The 20,923-nt window shown below is 39.2% G+C and overlaps 2 protein-coding genes across 2 annotated transcripts in view; one reads left to right on the top strand and one right to left on the bottom strand.

Moving 5' to 3' along the window:
- Positions 1–5,071, bottom strand: part of tgfbr3 (transforming growth factor, beta receptor III) — a 97,703-nt gene extending 92,632 nt beyond the window's left edge. The window contains exon 1 of the mRNA XM_008297205.1: positions 5,065–5,071. The gene's annotated coding sequence lies outside the window, so the exon portion shown is untranslated. The remainder of the gene's footprint in view (positions 1–5,064) is intronic.
- Positions 5,072–14,025: 8,954 nt separating this feature from the next.
- brdt (bromodomain, testis-specific) overlaps positions 14,026–20,923 on the top strand; it is a 15,017-nt gene continuing 8,119 nt past the window's right edge. The window contains exons 1-11 of the mRNA XM_008297195.1: positions 14,026–14,211; positions 14,387–14,524; positions 15,158–15,293; positions 15,564–15,697; positions 16,140–16,478; positions 16,572–16,700; positions 18,741–18,938; positions 19,026–19,207; positions 19,326–19,612; positions 20,365–20,475; positions 20,574–20,693. Of these exons, the coding sequence (XP_008295417.1) occupies positions 14,026–14,211; positions 14,387–14,524; positions 15,158–15,293; positions 15,564–15,697; positions 16,140–16,478; positions 16,572–16,700; positions 18,741–18,938; positions 19,026–19,207; positions 19,326–19,612; positions 20,365–20,475; positions 20,574–20,693 (1,960 nt within the window). The remainder of the gene's footprint in view (positions 14,212–14,386; positions 14,525–15,157; positions 15,294–15,563; positions 15,698–16,139; positions 16,479–16,571; positions 16,701–18,740; positions 18,939–19,025; positions 19,208–19,325; positions 19,613–20,364; positions 20,476–20,573; positions 20,694–20,923) is intronic.

Here is a 20,923-nt window from a genome sequence, read left to right as displayed (position 1 = left end):
GAAAAGGAGGTTTGTGTGATGTGACTTCTAATAATAAAGGGCCTATATATTCTAAATGCATTCTGTGCAACAGGATAGCAAAGAAAGTATTTTATCAAGTGAAAAATCAGACTTTCATGTTACACTATAACAGCATTCATGAAGCACTGTGGATTCAAAATGCACAAATCTCCAGCAAATGAAGCAAAACTAATTATCTGAAAGCCATGTTTTCACGCAATGCTCTTATAGATTGTATAATTTAATGTTCTAAATAATTGAATTTAATACGCCATAATAAGAACAGCAGCCTCCTATGTGATATATAAACACTCAAAGCTTTTCACTTGGATCACATGAGCATCATTATAAATATTACTAGATATCAGATTCGTATTTAGTATCTCACTCATTTCTGTGTTTAAATTTAGGGTTGCCTCGAATACACCAATGTGAAAACATTTTTTTTTTAAGCTTCTCACAAGACATTTTTGTCACATCCTTTCATTTCAGCACCCCGCAACCCCAATCACAAGCACTAAACTGTGTGCGGAACGATTTCCGCGTGTGAAATCTCTCTCCCAAACAAACGGCGAACTGCTTTGCTGTGATATCAGACTTCCACTGAAAAGGAGATGCAGTGTGACTGGGTACAACGTAAATGTCAGCTTAGTGATTCGCCACTAATGAGATGGCACCTGTGACAAGAGGGAAGGAAACTTTTGTTGTGGAAAACACACAAAAACACACTGATGTGCTGCTTTTGAGAGTTGACAAGGAAACGCTCAAAGGGATCAAATTATTTTACATCTCATACATATGCATGTCTCCGTTAAAGTGTTCCACTTTGTTTATTTACACTGTGTTAGGGTTGTGAATACAGCTGAGATGAAGGGGAATAGAGAGCGTAACAGTGCATCAAAGAAACGAGCAATCTGAAGCGTCTTCACGTTCCATTAATGTAACTCCGGTCCTTGACTCTGTATTGATCCAGTTGATTGCACAGGCTGTCAAGTCCAACCGAGCTTTGTCACAGATATCCTGCTACTCTCAGTGCAAATGCCGCCAAGTGTCACTGCATGAAATAACAAATGATCTCACTGTTTAGTTGGATTGCATTAGAGTCAACGAAGATGCTACCTTTTCAGACAGTTGAGGTCTGAATGTGTTCATTTCTGCAGTTTTTGCTGTCGTGTACAGATTCATGCATACAATCATATAAACAGATCCATTATAAGCTGATATTACTCTGGAAAAAAAAACCCATTCATTAATTCTGCATTTTCAGCTCATATATAAAGGATCATTTCATTTACATACTGCAGCATCTTTCACATGCAGGAAGAACAACATGCTTCACATAAAGTCGACAATTTATTCTTTCTTCCTTCGTTTCATCCCTTGAAATGAAAGAAGCATAAAAGGTTTTCACAATTACCACACAACCATATGTTCAAAGTTTCCTTACAGAGTGATACAAGAGGGAAGAGAATCTGTAATTACATTAGTAACACATCAATACATTTACAAAACAGACTGTGAATTTTTGCCTACTGTAAAATAACCTGTAACTGTGAAAAACCATACACTTTCTGTTTACTGAAAGAAACATATTTGACTTTAGAAACAATAAATTAGCAAAGCTATCGCAATTTTACAAACATTTTCTTTTTATTTAATAGAATAAACAGTTAAAGTCAAGTTTAATACTATAAACAACAGATAAAGAAGCATTGGTTGTGTAACTTCACCAATATCTATATATCGTGTCACACCTGTAAATATCCTTCAATAGTCCTTCAAAAGCCAGACTTGACAATATGCTGCAATTATGGAAAATGACTGTTTTATTTTTTTAACATGGCTATTTATTTATTTCATCACTTTGCCATTTTGTTGTTGTTGTTGTTTGTTTGTATTGTTTTTTTCTTGCCCAATGGCTACCAAAAAGTGGCTTAGCTTTGAATTTCTTAGCTGTAAATTTACACCATTTCCTCCTTTAAGAATACACAGATCTATGAAGTCCCTGCAGCTTAAGCGCACCAGCTCACCTACAACTCTGCTCCAACACTGTAAAACTAGTCTACTCAACATATTGAGAGGTTGTAATATTGGACTAATCCAGTGTAAAGTAATGTAGACTGAATAAAAACAGAATCAACGTCAGATTACAGCTGCAGTGTGGTAATGTCCACCTAATAAAGCCAACAACAGGACAGTATAAAGAACTGGATATGAGTGTGCATGTGTAGGTTTTAGTGGCCTTTGCATCTCCTGCCTATTTCAGTCTGAATCAGGTTGCAGTAATATTTTTTTAATGAGCAGAATAACTCGTCATCACTGCAGAAATCCCCTTTGCTTTGTCCGTAGTCCAGCTCCACCTTCTTCGTGTCAGTCTAAATATTTGATTTGGGCAGAGACTGTTATTGAAGTGCTGTCTTATACATTCTCAATCACATAAAGACGACCAAAAAAAAGCAAAGCCGGTGTTAAAGCTTCGCTCCAGCTGGATCTGGGCGCTGCATTGTGACTTTGACAACTGACCAGGACGGCGTCTCACATGTTCTGACTTTGATTTCCAATCCCTATCAGTAGCAGGAAAGATGAGATGATTTTCATTGTTGTACAGCAGTTTTATTGTAAAACTGGGGTTTGTGTCCTAAATCATTGCAGAAAAACATCTGATTTCCATTTGAATGTGGACTTTCCTTTTAATTCATTTTTAAAACTAAACCACATGCTATCTGACCACTCCAAACATCTTCTGTTAGTTCACTGGATTTCCCATCTTGTCACGACAGCACATGGCAAACATCAAGTCACTCAGACCTGGGAAAAAGACAGTTAAAAACAGATTCCTTCATGTACTAAGTATGTTTTCTGTGTCTTTTAAATGTATTCCAGCCCCGGTGTATAGTAAATGGATGGATTTTAGTTTTTGCTGTAAGAAAGTCAGCTCTGGAAGCAAAGGTAGTTAAAGGTTACTGGTAATATTTACTCAGATTAGCTATTAAGGTCTGGGTCATCCAATAATCCATGACTCATGTAATTCAAACACAAAACAAACAAACAAATGAACAATAATAGATTTCTGTTCTTTGATTCCAAACCAAAAGCGGAAAAAACAAGTCAGATGTCACAATGAAATAAAACAAAAAAACTATTAAACACGGTTCATTTTGGTTTTTTTGGCCATTCCTTTGATCATTTTTATTTGAAAACCAAAAACAAACAGACCACTTAATTTTTGTTTAAAATGAGAAAACCGAAAACCCACATGACTTCTGTTTTCTGTTTCCGAATGAAAACAGGAATCACCATGAACCAAAAATGGACCATGTGAGATTGATTTAACGTCTTTTAATTCTGGCACCTGAAACTGTTTTTCCATTTTTGATTTTGAAAAAAAAAGAACAGAAATAAGTTTTATTTTTTAGCTTTTTCATTGTTTTTTTTTATTACCAATGATTATCCGATGATGCCCTGACCTGACCCCAGAAACAGCCAGATGGATTTTTATCAGCACCGTTCACACCTGACTTCTACATACACTCACATCTTACATACAGCATATTCACATATAAGATCCTGCCAGCATCCTCAGGACTTTTTACAGAGGTGTGGTGGAGAGCGTTCTGACATGTTGCATCTCAACATTTTGCTCCAGCTGCAGTATGTCAGACAGAAAAGCCCTGCAGAGGATAGTTAGAGGAGCTGAGAGGGTCATCAGAGTTATCCTCACCTCTGTCCAAGAACTTTTCCAGAGCTGCTGCAGGAGCAGGACACTGAACATTGTCAGGGACTCCTCACACCCTCTCCATAAACTGTTTGAACTGTTACCATCAGGCAAATGCTTCCGGTGCATTAAAGGAAGAAAGATCAACAGCTTCATCCCACAAGCTGTCAGAATGCTGAACTGCTGATCCAGATATGCAAACACTTGTTTATTTAAATTGCTTTAAGTTATTGGATCCTGAAGAAACGCTCTCTCATCTTGCCTGTACTACTGTGTATGTACAGCAACATGACAATAAACTTGATTTAATTTTGATTTTATTGATATTAATTCACATAGAATATACTCACAAACTCATTATCTGTCTGTGCATGTAAAGTAAGTAGTTCAACCCATAGAATAAACTGACTGTACGCCTTATTCAACCCACAAACAGTGTCTGTAATTGCTTGGAAAACACAAAAATGTGGATTCTGGTGCCCTCTAATGGATGATATAGAAACGTGCCCTGAGTGTTTCTAGTAGTCAATGAAGAATTCAGACACTTACACATGTCCAAACAGGGAGTAGAACTAGCAGAAGCAGGGAATCAAGAAGTGTGATCCTTTATTCAACCCTGTACCGAGACCAGGTCATGTCTGTTTTTAAAACCTGCCAGCATCCAGAGGACGTTACAAAGCGTAGCAGCTACTGCTACTGCTGTGATTAAAATAGACTCATTCTTGTTTTTTCATTTCTGTTGCATGAAATCTGGTTACCATTGAGGTTCAGTTACATCAGTGTTTACTGAATCGTTGTTGTGAGGCTGTTTTTTCCTCTAATTTACAGCTTTGATTGGTAAAAATGCGGTTTTCTTCTGGAGTTTTCTAAATCTCACTCTGGCCTGATGATCACAACAGAAAGACTTCTTGTGTTTTAGTGTTTCTGATTCATTGAGGCCAAAGTTGTTCGCTTCGGCTTCACAGTTGTGGATCTGTGGCTTGTTTAAAGCTTAAAGTACAAAAGTAGTACCAGCAAGATAGAAATGAACCCAATTAGTGTTGGATCACTGCTGTATTAATCAATAAGGGCTTTGTATGCAACATCGTACCAACAACTACAGCTGTTAAATCAATGTAATGCAGTAAAAAGTAGAAAAAGTACCAGTGAGATAAAAGAATAGAGTCGCAAAAACATGAAACACTTGATGAGCGATTAGTAGTAGCCACATGTGGTAACAATGAACGTTCCACCACTTGTTTTGAGGAACTTGTATTTATTCATTCAAACACAAATACCCGTTGTTACTCTTCCCTTCTGAAACATCAGGGGGCAGAGCCTTTTCCTTTATGACCTCCTCCCTTCTGAACAAGCTTCCTGTCATTGTCAGGGGAGCACACACTGTGTCAGTATTTATGGACGGATCCAAAACTCAACGAGCACATCACAGTCCAGCATGTCATCCAGTACTTTCCCTTTCTGAACTCTCGGCCTGTTATTCCTAGTGAGGAAAGCTGCCATGTTGCATCCCTGTATGTACCTCATCTCTTTGAATTGTTTTTTTCTGCTGTCGTCCTCCAGGGAAAATTAGAAGTTTTATTACTATTAGAAGCTCTTGTTGAAAATCTGCATATCGAAAACAGAATTACAACAAAAATTAGTTGGAAATGTGACAAATTAAAGCAACAAGTCCTCATTTATTTTAAATGAAAAGCCAAAATTACATTATATATGTAAAAATAAATAAATAAATAAAAAAATCTTGACAAATCCTCAGGCTACAGTGAAATTTCCCTTTAACGTGCAAAAATATACAGCTGGACTTTGGCGACAACAGACTAAAACATTCATGACAGAATCTACATGACTTTAATGTATGTTTTTTAGAAGTCAAATAGCATCATGTTTCTTTATAACTTCATTTAAATGAAACTGCAAATACTTCAGAATGCAAAACCGTTCAAGCTATGAAAGACCTAAACTACAAGAACATGCCTCTGCAATGGAACATTACACACACTTTGACCCATGGCTCCATCTTGTGGACAAAAACTGACTTTTGAAGCAGGTATTCAATGTCCATCCATCCATCCATCCATCCATAATCTATACACCGCCTAATCCTCACTAGGGTCGCGGGGGGGCTGGAGTCTATCCCAGCCAACTTAGGGTGAAGGCAGGGGACACCCTGGACAGGTCGCCAGTCCATCGCAGGGCCACACTTAAAAGACAGACAACCAAGCACACTCACATTCACACCTACGGACAATTTTAGAATCACCAGTTAACCTCAGCATGTTTTTGGACTGTGTGGGAGGAAGCCGGAGAACCTGGAGAGAACCCACGCTGCACAGGGAGAACATGCAAACTCAGGTATTCAATATATTTCTTTCAATTACAAGCTTAAAAGCTGTTTGAAAAGTGTAATAATTTCCAAGTTACCTATGTACATTTATTATAGTTGCCCATCAATGGGCTGATGATGATGATGATGATGATGATGATGATGATGATGATGATGATGATAATGGAAAAAGTTGAGCATCCACATCCCAGACAACTTCAGCACAGTCCAGTCCATCATCCAACATTGTACTTGGAACAGCACACATGCTATGAAAAGCACCTCATGCCTGTAGTTTAGGCAGATAAAACAAGACAGGACAACATGAGTTGGAGTTCTACTAAGATGCAAAAAACAAAACAAAACACAGGAGTCCCAAAGAAAAGTCACAAATAATAACAACAATAATAGCACAAACTATGAGGAATCTAGAAGAGAATCAGAGTCTGAAGAGTCTACATAATATGGTGAGTAATGTTGTTCCAGTACAACCTCAGGTCCATGGTTTGAACCTGACTGTGCAGCAGACCACAGCCAAGGGGTGGTCACCAGTTACATCTGGTATTTTTCTAGCAGTACTTTTTTGTGGAACCATTTCTCAGCAGCTTTTGTTCCCACACAGGTTCATTTAACCAAACCTCCATCCAACCACACACAACCAAATAGTTTGACCAACCAGAAAAATGTTCTCACGTATTTTATACCCATTTAAAGATTTTGTGTTATTGTCACTGAAAAGTATATAGACTGTATGAAATATATCTGTTTGACTTCTAATAAAAACTCATTTGTTTGAATATGTTTTTATTGGTTAAAGTGTATGAATTAGGTTTAGCTGTGATTTTAGTTGAAGCTCAAGTGTTACAAACTGCTGAATAATGCAATATTTTTTTGTTGTTTCAATTTTTTATTAAGATTTCCTCAATAAACCATTCTACACACATGGGCTTGATTCATGAATGTCTTGTGTTGTTTTATAAATCAACTTTTCCAAATAAAATGAAATAAAAAGGAGGGGGAAAACAACCGAATAGTACAAAAACAAACAAACAGACACAGAGAAAATCCATTACAGCACTTAAAATGGTTTGCAAATGCACTCCTGTTGCATCTGGCCTTGATCCTCTCCCACTCTTCTAAAGCGGTGACCTCTTAATATATCAAAGGAGATTATCCCAGATCTGCTTAAATTTCAATTTTCTGTTATTCATTCTAGACATTGGACAATTCAAAGAAAGCAGTTTCAATCATACATTTAACCCATTCTGTGACTCCCGGTGTTGTTGTGTGCCTCCAGTTTAGTCTCACCGCATGAATGAAGCCTTTCCAGCTGAATCCAAACTGTGCTTTGGTGACACCTTGTGTTAGAAGTTTCTAGCTTCCAGGGAGACAAAACTGAGGGAATAAAGAATGTTTAATCTACAACTTATGTAACAAAAATGGAAAACAACTTGAATAAACATTTACAACATTTTTTCAAGTGCCGACATGTGTTACCAACACTGAAAAAATGGGAACTCACAATGCAAAAACTCATGTCCTGTCCTGTAAACAGAGCCTGCAGTTCAAATGAAAAGTCACAGATTTTTTGTAGCATCACTGCTGCTCACAGTAACTTACAGCTCCATGGTTGCACAAAGAAATACATCCATCCATCCATTATCTATACACCGCTTAATCCTCACGAGGGTCGCGGGGGGGCTGGAGCCTAACCCAGCCACAAAGAAATACAGCATTTATTTATTTATTTTATTTTATTTTGAAATCTGGAAAGAACAATTACACCATTTCTTTGGTAGAATTGTTAATGTGACATATACAGTCGTCCTCAAATGTATTCATACCCTTCCATTAAAGAAAAGGCAAAATTGACAATAGCAATTCAAATAACTAGAAACTGAAAAAAGTAATAATAAATAAAAATTTGCTAAATTATAATTTTGTGAAATAAGACATTGCTTTTGAATTGTGGTTGAAAAGAATAATTAAAAAAAAAAACAACAACAACAAAAAAACAACTGTCCTGGGCAAATTAGAGCACTTTGCTGATGAACAGTGGGCCAAAAATACCTGTCAACAGGTGCAGAAGTGTGACTGAGAGTTACAGAAAACACTTGACTGCAGTGATCGGCTCAAAGGGTTGTTCAACTAAATATTAGTTTACGGGTCCCAGTATGCTTGTTTGCTTGTTGTTGTTGTTTTTAAAAAATATTTCTGTTGAACCACAATTCAAAAGCATTTCATTATTTTATTTTATTTTTTTACATGTATTATTACTTTATTCAATATCAGCATATTTCAGTGACAGCTGTTTTCTTCCTTCTTTAATGGGAGGGTATGAACACATTTGAGGACGACTGTAGAATGAAGTGATTTTTACATGACAACGGTTTTAGGATGAGTGATTCACGGGCCGTCGGAAAGCTAAACATCTAACGATCCTTTCTGTTTTCAAAGTTTTTGGTTTTGATAAATTGTGCGATTTTGACGACAACACGCCTTTAAAGCCCACTTGTGGGGTTTGACGGTTCAGAGGGCGAATACAGATCACGATCCTGGTGGCGAACGGTTGGTTTGTGGCTTTAAAAGTTTTCTGAAAGTACGTTTTCCGCCTGTGGGTCGGTCCCTGAAACCGCCGCTCCGCCCAGATTCCCGCTCTGCCTTCCTGCTGCTCCGTTAGCAGCCACACGGCTACTACCTGTTAGCCGCTACAGTCTGCTTTTTTGCAGGCGCACAATCAGGCGAGTGCTGTTATTTGCAAGAGGTTTTGCACTCACTCAGTCTGTGTTCATCTGATAATAATGCTTCAGGATCATTCCGTGCCATTTTGTCGAGTCGGTTCAAGATAAATCTTTGCCTAAAAGCTTTAACCTCCGGTTAGCTACAAACCTGAAGGGAGACTGTGATGTGTGTATTTGTCGTGAGGAAGAAATAGTTTGAGACTAAAACACGGTGAGTTCAGGTAACAGTGTTTAGACCAATCAGTTCTGGAGCGTGCAGCAGAGTGGGTATAAATCTGAGGTGGTTGCCGTAGAGACGTCTGCCACCGAAGAGTTGAACGCAAGAGCCTGTGATATCTCGTAAGGTAATGCTAGCACGGCAAAAAATATAACCAATTGTTTGCCAGGAGCATATCAAGGTAGCTGGTATGACTTTATCAGACAGTGAAGCATTTGCGCCAGCTGATAATTAGCGATGAGATCTGAAGTAAAGGCAGCTCAGTGGCTAAATTGGAAAGACGCTAGCTAGCTAGACGTTGCCGCTAGCTACGATAGCTATGCTAGATGTTAAGTAAGAATGGCGAGACTTGTTACTTCTGACACACGTACAATTAAATACATGCTTAAGGATAAGATGAACTCGTTATTGCAGCAGTGCAGTTTAGCTAATTAGCAGATAAAAAGCTTTTCGTGTTCGCTAATTGGCTAAAGTTCAGGCGGCTAAAGTTATTCAGCATTTCTGGACTTGTTACTTAGCTACAAACGGTACCGCTTCGACCGTTTATGTTAATATTAGAGCAAGGTCGGTGTCCAGTCCAAACACTGACAACCAGCCTTTCCACCGTCTTGTACGTTGATTTTTCACTCGTGCTCACAGCAGCGTGGAAGTTAGCTAGCTGCCAAACTAACCGGTGGGCGTGTTGGAGGCTTTACATGTTGGCCAGACTGTCAACAAAGCAGCGTGCAGCCATCCGTGCTCCTCACAGTGATGCGTCGCGGTTTAAACGTCCAATGTGAAGCCGTCAGTGGGAATTAATCCGACGAGAACTCACAGTTACATGCTAGTTACCTTTGGATGGATGTTATCATTAGCTTCAAATATAGCATAGTGGTATCACGACCGATACTTTGGTGATATGCCATACAGTTGTAAAATAGTCATACATGAGGCCGGTAACATGGAGGTACGCAGCCATATGGCGTGGATATATACTAGGACAGAGACATAATTTGACTTAAATCTGTTCAGGACAATCGAGTCCGGCAATGTCAAGCAACAGTGAGTTTGCAGTAATGGCTGATCCTAGCTCCTAGTTTAGAAATGTCATCTCAGGTCACTGGGTTTGTGTAGAAAAATAAGACCATGTGTCTGTTCCATGAAGCCTGTTTAGCAAATATGTCTGGCTTATTTCCCTCAGTCTGTTTTACTCCAGGTTATTTTGGTTCCATAAAGCAAATACAACGTTGTTCAAGCTCAGATAATCTGGAAACTAGGACGTTAACCAGGTCCAGAGCAGACAGACTGTCAGGATAAGGCCCAGTTGTTTCTCAACCAGAGTTCCTGCAACACTGTCCCCACAGGAAAGCCAAGATTTTATCACTGACTCTCTGGTGTGCTAACATTTGATTTAACTTTATATTCCAGTATCAGGGTGGTTGCATGTTCTCCCCGTGCAGCGTGGGTTCTCTCTGGGTTCTCCGGCTTCCTCCCACAGTCCAAAAACATGTTGAGGTTAATTGGTGATTCTAAATTGTCCGTAGGTGTGAATGTGAGTGTGCTTGTTGTCTGTCTCTAAGTGTAGCCCTGTGATAGACTGGTGACCTGTCCAGGGTGTCCCCTGCCTTCACCCTGAGTCAGCTGGGATAGACTCCAGCACCCCCATGACCCTAGTGAGGATGAAGCAGTGTATAGATAATGGATGGATGGATCCAGTATCAATCCAAAGCTGAAGTTTACAAAATAAGCATTAAATATAACTTCAATATAATAAATATCACAGTGATAAATGAGAAGATGCAGGCTTACCTAAATATCCAGTTATATACATACACAGACTTTATACCATGCAAAAGTGGAAAAAAGTGAGCACCTGTAAAAGTCAAGGTATAGTCTGTACACTGATTACATCTTCGGCATAAAACATACAGTCAGTATAAAAAGTAATCTCTCTCTCTCTCTCTCTCTCTCTCTCTCTCTCTCACAAACACACAAACTCACACATCATATATAGGTGTTTGTAAGATATTTTATTAATCTCCAGGTTTGATTTTTGCACTGACTAAATGCTTTGTACCCAAAATGTAATCAATGTGCAGACTATACCATTTTGTGGGAGCTCACTTTCTTCCACTTTTGCACAGATAGAAAGTAATTGATTTCATTCATAATTATTCTCATTATAGGAATATGAATAATAAAGCACACGAAAAGTAGCCGCTGTCGCCTGCTGCGTATCTAGAAAACCTGTTCAATAAATTTATATATATTGCTTGATATGGCAACATCACACTTTGATAGTGAAGGCAGGAACAAAATGCATGCTGGTACCTCTTATTAAAATGAATTAGTGATCAGTCATACATCAATAACAGCCTGTTTATGCCCTTGATGTTTAATGATAAAGCACACTGTCAGTATTTTAGCAGTGTCCCTCAAAAGTTCACCAATCATATTTTTTCAGGGCTGCTCATGTCTTATTGAAGAGCTGAGCCCCCCCCCCCAATATATTCTATTACATTTTAGCTTCATTTCTATTTCTATTTAATCAATCAGCAGTTTCTTCACAGTTTTTACCTCTCCTTTTCATGGCCAATTATTATTTTGGTTATTAGATATTTGTATTATTCATATGTTTATCATGGTAGTTGCTGCTCTGTGGCTGTACCAGCGCTGTTGCAAATTGATTGGCTCCAAGGTTGACCTCTGGAGCTGCTGAAGAAAAGCCTGCACTTGCATTTATCTTTACCACTTGAACCTGTATGGAATTAGTTTAATTGCATGAACTTAAATTGACCTTTATGGAAGCGCCTTAGCTCTGACTAATTAGTGCATTCAAAGTCAGCTCTTGGACTTTAATCCCTATTTTTCTTTCATAGTGGAATTTATGAAGCAGGCCCCAGGTTTTGTCAGCTCAATATTATTGTGATTTGAATGTTGAATCAATAGAAGAGATTTAGGTTTCACATTGTCTTTAAGTAAATGAATAGGCTTCAGGACAGATGCCACACACACTCTTGCGCCTTCTGTAGCTTTTGCGTCACCCACAAGGCTCATGTACCAAACCCAGATCTGTGATGTTACTGATGTAATGATGAGGACGCTTTCTATTTGACCACAGTATTCCTGATGATTCTATTTCAGTCTTTTTCATTGCAAAACATAAAGTATGGGGCGATTTGTTGCTGAAGCGTGGGTCGTATGCTGCTTGAAATTCCCCAGACTTTTGTACCGACACGCAGCTGACAAAAGGACAAAAATAAGACGTGCTGGACTCCGCTGGACCTGTTCATGTATAAACGTACTGTTTTTCTTTTTTCGTCTTTTTAAAAAATAAAACTAAGATAAACAGAACTTGGAATGTAAATTATTTGGGTTGGGATGGCTGGACAGAAGAATGTCACCTCAGTCTACAATGCAAATGTTTATTAAGTTTATCGCTGCGCTTTTAAAGATTTTACCGACTTGGCCTTTTAGATAATTAGCCTTTAAAGATAGTTTAGCTGCTCTTAAGAAGGGCTCATAAAAACAGTGGTTTGGGCTTTTACATCAGCTTTAAAACTCTGGCGTACAACAAATGGAATTTTTTTTAAAAGGCCGGAATTCCTTTTTATTATACCACTGTTTTAAAGATGTCGCATAGCTTCTCATGCAACTAGTACTATACACAACACATACTTAAGAAGTCTATTATGACCCAACTTACATGGATACAGCATCAAGCATGGTGTACACATACAAAGAGCAGCACAGCGTTTTGGGGACATACTGTTGCGTCGTTGGGAGTAACATTTTACCTGTTGCTGTTTTCGTACTTTACCTTTTTACATGCTTAAAGCTGATTGGAAGTATTATCAGCTTGCTGAGCTAAACTTTGCACAGTTTCTGGGCAATGCTGTAGGTGGCAGTGTTACCTGTGAGTAGCAGGAAAGAGCCTCTCTTGATGGCAGGCTCTTCTCTTGAGAGCATTGATAGATGTTTGACTTGCATTTTAGATACATGGTCAGTGATTTTCTGTGATTTTGTTGGTTTTATACTGGGATGATTTACGACTATAAACATGATGGAGGCTTTTTTGACAACAAAATTATTTGTTCAGAGTAAAAGAAATAAGGCTGTTGATGTACAATGCATTTTTTGTTTTTTGCATTCCATAACTGCTTTTTGTTTTTGTTTTGAAATCACTCCCAATTGTCTTTCTAGCTGTATGTTATAGAATAAAGCAGTAAACCTTAATGTCACAACAGGCAACAAGTGTTGAACATACTGTAATCAATCATCTATTTCCTTGGTATTCCTTGTTGGGATTGTGGTTATTGATCACCTGTGAAACATCATTTAATATTAACCAGAATAGGATCAAATGACATCTTTCCCTGTGCTGCTAAATGACGTACAGTCAACATAGTTTTACATTCAATGAAAGGTGTGAGTCGGGTGACAAGCCAGATGAATGAAGAGCCCATCATATGCCTGGTTTAAATGGTGAAGGAGGGTTTTTTTTATTTTTTTAAAAGACCAAAACCAAGAAAATGTTCTGGTGTCGTAGGTACTCAGCTAATTCACTCAGAGTAAAAAGCTGTAAAGGGCCCACAGCAGTAAATTCCTAAAATAGTTAAAGTCTTTAGTCTGACAGGAGTTAAGAGTGCATTTGTTATGGCCTATTTTCATCTGCAGATCATTTCATATTTGATGCTACACAGACAACAATGATAGCATCAGTCAGTTGTTGGTTTTGGTCTTTTTATTTGATCAGAATGTAGAATAGCTCCAGACTGATCATTTAAGGCTTTTTGTTGGCACTGTATGTTGTGCTTAAGATTTTGTGGCAAGAATCTGAATTCTAGAACAGTCACACAAGGCAGAATAAGTTTAATCATGGATGTAGTAAAGTAGTATTATTTTCTTAAAATGTCACTCAGTTAAGATTTTGACTGAAGCGCTGGAAACTGCTCTTCACTTCTCATTCAGGAAAACGTGTGATGAGCTCTAAGTTGCAGCAAAACATACTTCACCCAGTTTCCCTCCTTCATGACCTTTGGACCACACAATGTCTGATGTGAAAGTCACTGTGGTTGGAAATCCACCTCCACCGGAGGTCATAAATTCCAAGAAGCCTGGACGTGTGACCAATCAGCTGCGGTATCTGGAGAAGGTGGTGATCAAAGCTTTATGGAGCCATCAGTATTCGTGGCCTTTTCAGCAGCCGGTTGATGCCGTGGCGCTTCATCTCCCAGTAAGTAGCACAACTGCAACTGTAATCGCAGCCTGACTCTCAGATGTGATACAGTCATGAATTATTGGTGTTTGAACCTAAAATTAGCTGCATCAAATATAGTTTGTTTTGTTGGATCAGTGTCATGTGAGGCAGAAAGACTTGTACTTAAGCCAGTGTCTTTGTTGTCTTTCAGGACTATTATACAATTGTCACCAATCCTATGGATCTGGGCACTATTAAGAAGCGTCTTCAGAACAGATATTACTGGCAAGCTACTGATTGTATGGAAGACTTCAAGACTATGTTCAACAACTGCTATATGTACAATCAGGTAAGAGAATGCCATTGCTGGTGCTTGTCCATAAAACTGCAAAATTAATTTCAAACCACCCCCACAGGAGTGGGATGTTCAGAAAATAGTTGTGAGGAAGTCCTGTAATGTAAAAATAGGCCTGTGAACTATCATCTAAACAAGGAAGTACACGTTCAGCCGCCTATATTAATATATGTCAAATGTATATCAATGCATGGATTGGCTTTTTATATTATATAGTGTATATGTTATACTACAGATTGATCACAGATATATCTAATATATAAGGTTTACGAAACATGATACTAAAAAAGATACTTAATTTAGATACTGTCATCACCTAGTTTGTCCCACAGAGCAGCTCCACTTCCATTGTTTACATTGTCAGCCCTGTCTGCAGCACATGCAGCAGAGTACATATCACAGCTGAACAAATGGTGGCGAGGAGTCAAGCATTGCTGTCATGATAAGTTGCTGACTAGTTTGTAAAATACATATAAACAATATCAGCCGATATGTCAACAGCAGAATTTCTTCCTTCCTAAAATCAGTTGTGACCCCCCAAAAAATCCAGTATCTGTCGGGCTCTGGGAGTACATGCTACGTTGAATGCTGTAATTTTGTTTTTATGTTTCCCTTTTCTTCACACAGTCTGGACATGACATTGTCTTTATGGCGCAGACCCTAGAAAAGCTTTTTTTGCAGAAATTGTCAAAAATGCCTCAGGAAGAGTTGGTCACAGCAGTCAGTACAAAGGAATCAGTCAAAAAGAAAAAGACAAATGCAGGTATAATGCACAACAGTACCTTATATTTGTGTATGTGTGTATGCTTTTTTGTTGTTGATTTTTTTTTTTTTTTTTTTTAAATATGTATGTGTTTCTGTCATCTAATTTTTGCTAAATAATTTGAAAACAAGAAATGATGAAGAAAGAAACGATACCATGTCAGAGCAAAAATATTTAGTTGTGTGTTTTGGATAGTTATTGTACTGGTTTATTTGCCATTTAGATTGTACTCAGTTCTTGTGCATGTATTCACTTTACCTCCTGGTGCAGGTGCATTGAAGCAGAGCTCCCTCATGTCAGAAGTTGTTCTGCAGCAGACAGTGACAGTCATTCCTCCTGATGTGCCTCCATTCAACCCACCCCTCCAGCTTTCTGCACAAGCTGATGCAACAGTAAGCATTTCAGTCATCTGCGTAGTGTACTGTACATAAATGCCACTTTGAAAGTTATACGTAAATGTTATTAAGTCTAACCTCGCAAGATTGCTATCAGAGCCTTTGCAGAAAAGCGACCAGGGGGCTCATTCAGACATGAAGCTGATGCGTTCAGATGCTGTCTAATTAACAGAGGAGAGTGCATGTCTTAAGGGGCCTTAAGTCAGATGTAGAAGGAGCTTATTTTATGATGGTCTGACTGAGGGCATCAAACGGTGACTGTATATGACATTGCAAAAAACAGTTCCTCTGTTGCATGAAATTAGTGAAAATGATCCCATCTAACAAACTTGATACATTAACAGCATTTTGGACAAATTAAGTCAGACTACTAGTTTCATTCCCTGTGTTTGTGCCTTGAGCCTGACTTTAAAATATTATTTCTTTGACCCACTGCTTTCTAAATATTCAGATTAAAAAGGCTTTGAAGAGGAAAACAGACCCAGCAGCCCACACGACCAACAGTGAGGTTTCACCTACTGAGGAGCCTTCAGCACCCTGTTCATTATTGTCCCGGAGAGGCAGTGGAAGGCCCATCAAAGCTCCTAAGATGGACTTACCTGTCTTTGAGGGCAAGAGAGCCAGACTGACTGAGCAGCTGAAGCACTGCAAAGAGATCCTGAAGGAGATGCTTTCAAAGAGGCACTATGCATACGCGTGGCCCTTTTACACACCAGTTGATGCAGTTACTTTGGGTTTGCATGACTACCACGACATCATAAATCAGCCTATGGACCTGAGCACCGTCAGGGTAAAACGACTATGATGATGCAGTTATGCAGAGCATTTGGGTTTAGTTTTTAAGTCACAACAGTTTTCCTGACAGAATGCGTTATCTCCTCAGAAAAAAATGGATAATGGAGAGTATGCAAACGCAAAGGAATTTGCTGCTGATGTCCGGCTGATGTTCTCCAACTGCTACAAATACAACCCACCTTTGAACGAGGTGGTGTACATGGCAAGAAAACTGCAGGTAATTCTTATTTATTTATTGTTTTGTTTGATGAGTACTGTAGTATTTAAAGCTACAATGTGGATTATATTATACACAAAATTCTGTCCATATTCGTTGTTTCTTTTATTGCGCATTTACTTAAACTTATGAAAGTTAAAGAAGGCTTTAGGGGAAGACTTACATCGATTACATCCATGTTTGCTCATTAGCAGACTTTATTTGCGCATTGCCACATACACTATATGGACAAAAGTATTGGGACACCCCTCCAAATAATTGAATTCAGGCGTTCCAACCACTTCCATGGTCACAGGTGTATAAAACCAAGCACCTAGGCATGCAGACTACTTCTACAAACATTTGTGAAAGAATGGGTCACTCTCAGGAGCTCAGTGAATTCAAGCGTGGTGCCGAGCAGCTGCATCCAAGCCCACCAAGTGCAAAACAAAGCATCCGGTGCAGTGGTATAAAGCATCCTGCCAGTGGACTCTAGAGCAGTGGAGATGTGTTCTCTGGAGTGTCGAATCACACTTCTCTGTCTGACAGTCCAATGGACGAGTCTGGGTTTGGCTGTTGCCAGGAGGTTGCCTGACTGCATTGTGCCAAGTGTAAAGTCTAGTGAAGGAGGGATTATGATGTGGAGCTGTACTTAGGGGTTGGGCTTGGTCCCTTAGTTCCAGTGAAAGGAACTCTTAATGTTTCAGCATACCAAGTTTTTTTGGACAATTTCATGCTCTTTGTGGGAACAGTTTGGGGATGGCCCCTTCCTGTTGCAACGTGACTGGTGTGCAGTCATGTTGGAACAGGACAATAAAGACACGGATGAGAGAGTTTGGTGTGGAGGAACTTGACTGGCCCGCACAGAGTCCTGACCTCAACCCGATAGAACACCTTTGGGATGAATTGGAGCGGAGACTGAGAGCCAGGCCTTCTCGTCCAACATTAGCGCCTGACTTCACAAATGCGCTTCTGGAAGAATGATCAAAAATCCCCATAAACACACTCCTAAACCTTGTGGAAAGCTTTCCCAGAAGAGTTGAGGCTGCTACAGCTGCAAAGGGCGGGCCAAGGATTAAGAATTGGATGTCATTAAAGTTCATGTAGGTGTAAAAGCAGACGTCCAAATACTTTTGGCATTATAGTGTATCTTGGAACCCATGTCCTGTATATCATACCACCCACGTGCAAGAGATGCATCCCTCCATATGGCACATTAAGCTTTGTTTATTCGCAGAAATCATTGAAGGTGGAAGTACAACATATATATTTCTTTGCAATGCAGCAGCACATTAGTTAATGGTTATCTCATTTTGGCACATTTAAATGCTTGCTATGAAAATATACACTGTCGTAGCTTTACTTGCCTGTGTTAGGGACAGGTTCAGGTGACAATACAGCAATTTAAAAACACTCCAGTCTAAGTTTAGTCCTATGTGGAAAATGCTACTTGAAATGTGCTATTAATAGCAGCAAGTGTTAAAGTAAAAGTACCTCTGATAGTCCCTCTGACTGTTTTATTGCATAGTATTATATATGCCAGCATTAGATTATAAATATTGAATCATTAGTGTTTCAGCAACATCTACAGTCCTTGAGTAAATGCACTTTATCCCACTGGTTAGGTGGTGTTGAAAAGGAATGCCTCTCTCTCAGTATCTGTACCGTGAGCAAAAGGTAGAAGTTTAAATGCTCAAAGGTGCTGTGTACATGTGAAATACTGCTAAAATAGTGACACTTTTTGTGCCTTGGTTAATGATTTCACTGTTTATATGCTGTAAATAAATATGGTCACAGCTGTTTGTTTGCAATAGGGATAGGTTCTAATGTTTTATTTGTGTGCTGTAAAGCATTTTTACCGCTGACACACCTGAAAACACAGAGTTCTATTGAACAAAGAATTACTGTTACTGGTAAAATAAAATGCGTTGACATGCCCCTTATCAAGTCGACTAACCTGGGCTATTTCTAAATTACTATTCTTCCTCTTCTAATAGTAATAATAAGATTGATATTGTAACTGCTGTTAATATTTCAAAACATGTGCGTCTTTGTCCATAGGAAGTTTTTGAGGCACGTTTTCTGAAGGTTCCCCAAGAATCAGAGGGTTGTTCAGTGTCTCATCCACTGGTCGTCAAGGGAGCAGGAAGCAGAGTTGGAAGTCTGTCAACCTCAGAAAGTTCTGACAGCGAAAGCTCCTCAGAGGCAGAGAGTCCATCAGAGGAGGTGGCCATGCAGCTGGCCAATCTAGAGGAGCGGGTCGGTATCATACATGCCGGTAACAGTTCCACTGGATTTTGAGGAGTTAATCACTTCTGTGCGTCTAACTAATCGCTGGTTTTTCAGCTGAAAGCTATGAGTGATCAGCTGAGGAGACTTAGCCAAGAGCCTCTGTTGAAACCAAAGAAGAAAGAGAAGTTGAAAAAGGAAAAAAGATTGAAAGAGAAGGATATTGCACGACTGAAGCGCAAATCCTCGAAATACAGATCTATTGTAGAAAAAATTGCAAACGGCAAGAGCTCCTCTCTGTAAGTGAGCCCCACCTAATCGTTGAATGTGGTTTATAATGTATATTCAGTCATGTTCAACTCATAAGGCAACAGTATGTGCTTAGCATAATATTGTGTGTTTGGTATGTCTGTCTAGGAATGGCGATCGAGATAGATATAACTGCGAAGAACCCATAAAATATGAGGAGAAGGTCTCATCGACATCAGTGACGTACCAGGAGATGAAGCAGTTGAAGGCGGACATCCACAAGCTGCCTGGTGACAAATTGGGCAAGTTGGTGAACATCATTCACACCAGAGAATCTTGTCTTCGAGATTCCACTCTGGAGGAGATTGACGTTGACTTTGAAATGCTCAAGCCTTCCACATTCAGAGCCCTGCAGAGGTTTGTTGCAGCGTCTCTGAGGAAATGCAACAGAAGCAGTAAGTACAATTCGAAAACTATTTTAATTATGTTTTGTTTGTTTTATAAAAGTGAACACAAGCGTCTTCAGGCACTATTAGTGTCTGAGGAACTGGATTCGGTGGATTGCTTTTATTTTTGATGGCAATGTTCCAACAACAATAGGAAAATCCAAAGTTTTTGTATAGAATAGAATAGAACTTTATTGATCCCCTTGGTGGAAACCTCAGGGAAATTGCTATGTTGCGTGATGTTGCATGTGTCCAATGGACACACTGCGGAAATTTTAAATGTTAGAGACAATCAGAGATGGTGGAAGTTTAGTTGGAAACCAATAGACAAAAATCACCCCCTCCCCCTTAATTCGCAATCTCGGTGTCATCATGGACCCCACCCTCACCTTCAAATCCTTATCAATCTTCACCTTTGTGATACCTGCTATCTCTGACTGGGGCTTTAGTTTTTGTCAAGCCAACTTACCCAAAGAAAGCACGACTATGTCAAACTTGCTTTGTAGTAGAGCCCTCTGGTCTCACACACTCATTCACGTCTGTGTTGGCTGCTGTGTGGTCAATGTTTTTGCCTCGAACAGGGCTAAAACCAGGCGTGATACAGTCATGGTGAAATGATGAAGTATTTAGAGCTGAAAGTTAAAAGACAGATTCTTGGTACATATGAGAATTTCATTGTTTGCTAAAAAGGAGCACAGTATAAAATGTTTAAATGTTCCCTTCACAATACGAATACACAGGTATTATATTCTGTTCCTCAGAAACAAAACTGGAGCCCACAGGAGGAAAGCTGACTGAGAAGCTAAAGGATGATGGGAAATCTCCCACTGTCAGCAAAGAACAGCACTCAATTAAGAAAAAAAAGCCATTTGGTAAGAAGTGAATTTGATTAACAGTGTAGTTGTCACAAGTGTACTTCCAAATATTAGGCACTGTGTAAAATTACAATCTTTTTTTTTTTTGAATACAGTCATGGCCTCTTCTGACGTCAGCCTGTCACATCTCAGCAATAGCAGCAGCAGCAGCAGCAGCAGCAGCAGCTCATCCTCCAGCTCTGGCAGCTGCAGCACCAGCAGCACCAGCAGTAGTAGTTGTCAAACTAGCACTTCTGATTGCAGCGCCTCTGAATCAGGTTTGCTGCCTTCCTCAGCTTCCCCCTTAGTTTTCCCTTCTTTCACACTTGGGTGTCTGGTTTTTTTTCAATTGTTTTTTTTTTTTTTTCTTTGGTTGCACAGTAAATATTAAATAGTTTCATATTTTTGCGCATTCATGAGTTGTTGCAGGGCTGCAAGGTGGCTCGGTGGTTAGCACCGTTGCTTC

The sequence above is a fragment of the Stegastes partitus genome, unplaced genomic scaffold (genome assembly GCF_000690725.1).
Source record: "Stegastes partitus isolate 25-593 unplaced genomic scaffold, Stegastes_partitus-1.0.2 Scaffold25, whole genome shotgun sequence".
NCBI lineage: Eukaryota > Metazoa > Chordata > Actinopteri > Pomacentridae > Stegastes > Stegastes partitus.
The sequence above is the reverse complement of the archived record's forward strand: the minus strand, read 5'-3'. Positions and strand labels throughout refer to the sequence as shown.